A 5188-nucleotide genomic window follows, 5' to 3' on the forward strand; every position below is an offset into this window, starting at 1 on the left:
CCGGGGAGGGTGCAGCCATAGCTACGCTGGGCAACCTGTGCCAGCGCCTCAGCACCCTCACAGGGAAGAACTTCTTCCTCATAGCTGACTTAAATCTCCCCTCTGTCAGTTTAAAGCCATTCCCCATTGTCCTATCCCTACATGCCCTTGTCAGAAGTCCCTCAGCCTCCATCCGACACTGGGCCTGACCCTGCAAACTGTTGCTTGCATGAAGAACCCTTAGTCAGAAGAATAAGTTTGTGTTAGCTAGAGCCTGGAGACCTGTCTGGGATCACATGTCTCCTTCCACTAGGGCCGAATTTTAGGAGATAGTGAGGATCCTGTAGGCTCACAGACAGTGGGAGGGGATGGAGACAGAGAGGCACTGGGAACCAGCAAGAACAAAACTCACTGAGTCCTGGCCATAGGACCTTAGCCACACTGGCAGGCTGCAGCCGCACAAGCTCAAAGCATCTTTCCGTGATGGAAGGTGCCCTCCCTGAGCCAGCAGTCCCTCTGCTGTGCAGCTCCCTGCCTGCTTCTTGCTGCCACTTCGGCGGGCAGCAGCACAAGCCCCGCCATGCCTTCACCGTCCGTGTCAGCCCTGCATGAGCATGCCCTGTTCCGTGTCCGCTCCGCATGGCTCAGCCACCTACGGCTCTGGTCCCTCCACACTAACCTGATGTTGTTTGTGTATTCCAGTTGCTTGGTTTTCTTTCGATCCTGCCTCTGCCCATGCTGACATCATCTTTTCTAATGACAACCTGACTGTCACCTGCAACAGCTATGATGACAGGGTTGTGCTGGGGAAAACGGGCTTTTCCAAAGGGCTCCATTACTGGGAGCTGTCAATCGATCGTTATGATAACCACCCTGACCCGGCCTTTGGTGTGGCACGCATTGATGTCCTGAAGGATGCCATGCTGGGCAAGGATGACAAGGCCTGGGCCATGTACGTGGACAATAACCGGAGCTGGTTCATGCACAACAATTCGCACACCAACAGGTATGTGGTCTGGAACAGGTCTTCCTCCCAGAGACCACAGCCCACCTTCAGCCCAAGTAAGACCCCGTTGCTTTTCCAGTGGTGCCTACAGGTGCCCATGGGAAGGGTGAAATCGTTCCTCATCGCCTCTATTAGAGGATGTGCCCTTGCCCCAAGCAAAGGACAGTTCCTGCCTCCCTGGTTCTGCCTTGCTCCAATATTCCTTCTCTGCCTACAGCAACTCTTTCCATGCTGACTTTTCCCCTGAGCATCCACGGCACCACTCCTGTATAGCACCCCCTTCTCATTAGCACCAAAGCCTTGCAACTCACGCAATAAGAGAATAGTGTTTGCCTTTACCACGGTGCCACAGCTATTGCTCACTTTCCTCATGGGACAATGGGGCTGGGGGCTCTGAAGATAGCTGTAGCTTGGGGAGAGCCTGGTGTCACCTTCCTGCAGCCTCAAGGGCCATTCCCTGATGGGTCAGCAGGGCCTGAAGGGGCTTTGCAGCTTTGCTCCCCAGGTCCACCTGCTTTCCCCCATGGTTGTGTTGCTGTGCCTGCTCCAGTAGGCAGCTCTGCCCTCAGAGGGACATCACGGCAAGCAGAGAGCACCTTTGTGGGAGGCTGGAGGAGGAGGTGCCCAGGGAGTTGGGAGGGGTGAGGGTCATGGTCTGGCCCCTGGGTGAGCTCTGAAGTTCAGCATCATCAGCCCTCGAGGTCCATCATGGCCTGAACCCTGAGCTGGGAGCTCAGGGGACATTAAGCCACAGAGATGCTCTGATCTTCTTCTTGCCCCCACAGAACCGAGGGTGGGATAACGAAAGGCGCGACAGTGGGAGTGCTGCTGGATTTGACCAGGAGGACTTTGACGTTCTCCATCAATGAGGACCAGCAAGGGCCTGTCGCCTTTGAGAACCTGGAGGGCCTCTTTTTCCCTGCAGTCAGCCTCAACAGGAACGTGCAGGTACGTGCTTCAGCCGTGCTCTAGAGCACCACAGCAGCATACCCTGTGGGTGAGCTTGCTGGCAGACCCTCCAGTCCTGCCATCACTGCAGTGTGTGGTGATGCTCAGCAGCACGAAGACATCGTGGGGAGGGCTCTTGTGTAACAGGGAAGGAGCTAAACTTACACCCTACACCACTGCAAGCCTCTCAAATCAGGGCAGCCCTTCCTGCAGCCACAGCTGCCTGTGGCTCCTCGCTCCAGGTTTCTCCATCAGGGCTGCTGAAGCACCAGGTCTCTTCAGCCCTCCCTGGTTGATGGTGTTTGATAACTCTGTTTTGTGATGCTACCCAACAAGAGCCTCATCAGCTCTTGCAGCTCTCCTAGAACCTAATCAGGAGCATTACCAGGGAGCACATCCTTTGAAACATTTTCCCTCCAAGGAGTTTCAAACCCCTCTTCTCTCCCTCTCTCGCAAGCTATCAGCTATCCAGAACATCACCAAGTGGTGGTTCCCTGGGCCTATCTGGTATTTCCATCTTTTGTTTTTCTTCTCACTGATCACTGATCCCTGCTATCATCACCCCCACTGAGTCTTCCATGGTCACTGAGCCTGGTTTTGGCACATCCACTCTACCACTGATTGTACCTACAGCACTGCACAAGTGCCCAGGCACATACTAGGACATGTTGCACGTAACAGATGACCTCAGCGTGTTGAGCAGTTTGGCATGGTCTTCTGCAGTGGATGTCAAAGGCATCATCTCGGTACAAGGGCAGAGGCACTGAATGGCTTCTGTAAGTTAGGAATCTGGATCAGGGCATTTTCTATTCAGGGTATCAAGCATACCATTGCTGTCACCAAGGCAGTAACAGTTTTCCAGCAGCACTGGGGCAGAGGTTGGTCGCTACCACCACAAACCCTGGGAGCATCCATGCCAGAGATTCCCACTCCAGGGGCCTTGCAGGCAGGGCGGCTGTCAGCTTGGAGAAGGGCTGGTCAGTGTGCAACATACTGGGGCTTAGCCGGTGTTTAATCAGGAGACCTTAAAGACCATCTTGTCTGAGCTGGTCTTAAAGGTTACTGTATTAATTTGGTGTAGTAAAAACATCCTGCTCCATGGTGGGTTTAATTCCTACAAAAATCCCCTACACAGTCCTAAGAGACAATTGCATTCCTGGAGCCCCTCTGCTTTCTGACAATTCTCTGGGCAAGGCAGAGCTTAAATCCCCTGACAACAGAGAATTCCTATGGGACTTCTTCCCCTTCCCATGGGATGCTGATAAAAGGCTGCTAATTATCCTTCTTCAAAGGTATATGAATAATTTACTGTAATTAAGAGAGAAATAATTGTTTTAGACAAAGTTTTCTATAACTCTGTCTGAAGGGGAAAATGCTGCTGTTCCAAGAAAAGAAGGAATTGTGCTTTCCTCCCAAATTAAAGCATTTTGGAGGGAACTGAATTACCCTTGCACAGCTCATTGATGCCTTTGCGAGTATTTGCAGGACCTGGCCCCTCACCCAGTCAGTCTGCACAAGCAAAGCCAGCCCATATGCCTTACGGACCAAGGTTTTCCTAGACACTCTGAGCATCAGGTCTCCAGTATTCCTCTCCCTTTCCCTTTATCCCTGTGTTGCAGCCTCTGCTGCGTCACTTTCCATCCCCAGATGATGCTGAGCCGAACGTCTAGCTCCCGTTTTCATAGAATCAGCAAATGGTTTGGGTTGGAAGGGGCCGTTAAAGGTTGTGCTCAAGCATCTCCCCACGCCATCACTTGGCCCTGCCCCAGCACCCTGCTGATGCTCAGCTTCCTTGCACCAGGAATTGGCCACGTCCCCTTTGCTGTGTGGCACACGCTTAGCTCAGTGGCTTCCTGGAGGTCTCCTTCTGTACTGAGCAGCTCAGGGTCCTTCAGGGCTCTCCATCCCCTTTTGCCCATCCCATCTGCAGAAGGATCCAACTGCTGCCATGTCCCCCCTCTCTGGCAGCCAACTGCTGGATTTGTCTGCAGCCAGCTCAGGATATCTGGGGCTTGGTACAGCTAGCACCAGCTGTCTCACCTCACAGGGACTCCAGCAGTGTTGGCAAGCCATGAAAAGCGAGATGGAGCCACCGCTGCAGTTCTGGGGACAGCCTCTCCTACCCTACCCAGCCGCAGGGAGGATGCGTAGGGAGGCAGGAGGAGCAGTGGGCTCCCCACATCTCTGGCTGCACCCTGCCTTCTCCTGGGTGCTGCTCCTGCCCTCCCTGGTGACAGTGTGCCAGCCCTGAGCTGTCCTGCCAAGCACAAAGGGACTCAGCTGAGCCCTGTGTCTCACTGCAGGTGACGCTGCACACCGGCCTGCCAGTCCCCGAGTTCTACGCTTCGCGCTCAGCCATGCCATGAGGATGCTCCTGGAGCCGGCTGCCTCAGAGCCAGCCTGTTCCCTCCTGTGGGACAAGGCCGCTGCTGAGCTGCCAGGTCCCTGCTCAGCTGCCGGCTGGAGACGGAGAGGCAAAGCGGGAAGGAAGAACCCAGCTTTTGGCCACCTCTGATCTCCATCCTCCTGCGCTGTCCTGTGTGTGTGCGCTTCGCTGTTTAGCTCTTTTGGCTGATGAAGTACCTAAGTAGCCTGAGATGTTCCTCTGTGTCTGCTTTTAGATTTGGTTTCACTGATTTGAGTTGGGGTTTCAAGGGGGGCAGTTTCGTCTCATTTGGCAAAGCGCTTTCCCCTCCCATGGGGCTGGATGGAGGGACCCCCACCACAGCAAAGCTTTTGCCCACACCAGCCCCATTACTTTGCAGGATATTTCTTTTCCCTGTGGCCTTTCTTGCAGAGCACCCTCAGTCATGAGTAGAGGTGGGTCCTGGATTACCAGTCAGTCTCTATGTCCTTACCAAAAAACCCGTCCCTGTCCCTTGTCCCCCCGAGGCACTTCCATGGGGTGCAGCAGTGGGACAGGGAGTGGCTGCCCTGTCCCTGGGTGCTCTGGGTGCTGGCAGGGTCTCCCCCAGCTCCCCGCAGCCCGGCATTAGCACACATGCCACAGCCATAGATAGGCCAGAGAGCCCCTGCCCAGCTCTTTGGAGATTAGTGTTTATTTTTTTATAGTTGCCATATAAAGCCTAGCCTTAAAATACTGACAGTGTCCTTCTGTTCACCACAGAATTCATTCTGCAGTGAGGGTCTGATGGGGAGCCCGGGGATGAGGATGGGGATGGGGAGGAAGGAGAGCTGGCCACAGCCCTGCCACGCACTCAGGAATACGCACCCACTGCCCTGCCTGCGCCTGCC

At 54.5% G+C, this 5188-nt stretch overlaps 1 protein-coding gene across 1 annotated transcript in view; it reads left to right on the forward strand.

The window, feature by feature from the left end:
• The window catches only part of TRIM9 (tripartite motif containing 9), a gene marked incomplete at its 5' end in the record, with an annotated part of 26962 nt that extends 22663 nt beyond the window's left edge, over positions 1 to 4299 (forward strand). Inside the window, 3 exons of the mRNA XM_010022233.1 lie at positions 682 to 985; positions 1771 to 1933; positions 4237 to 4299. Of these exons, the coding sequence (XP_010020535.1) occupies positions 682 to 985; positions 1771 to 1933; positions 4237 to 4299 (530 nt within the window). The remainder of the gene's footprint in view (positions 1 to 681; positions 986 to 1770; positions 1934 to 4236) is intronic.
• Between the last annotated feature and the right edge of the window lie 889 nt (positions 4300 to 5188).

The sequence above is a fragment of the Nestor notabilis genome, unplaced genomic scaffold, assembly GCF_000696875.1.
Source record: "Nestor notabilis isolate BGI_N333 unplaced genomic scaffold, ASM69687v1 scaffold7079, whole genome shotgun sequence".
Taxonomy (NCBI): domain Eukaryota; kingdom Metazoa; phylum Chordata; class Aves; order Psittaciformes; family Psittacidae; genus Nestor; species Nestor notabilis.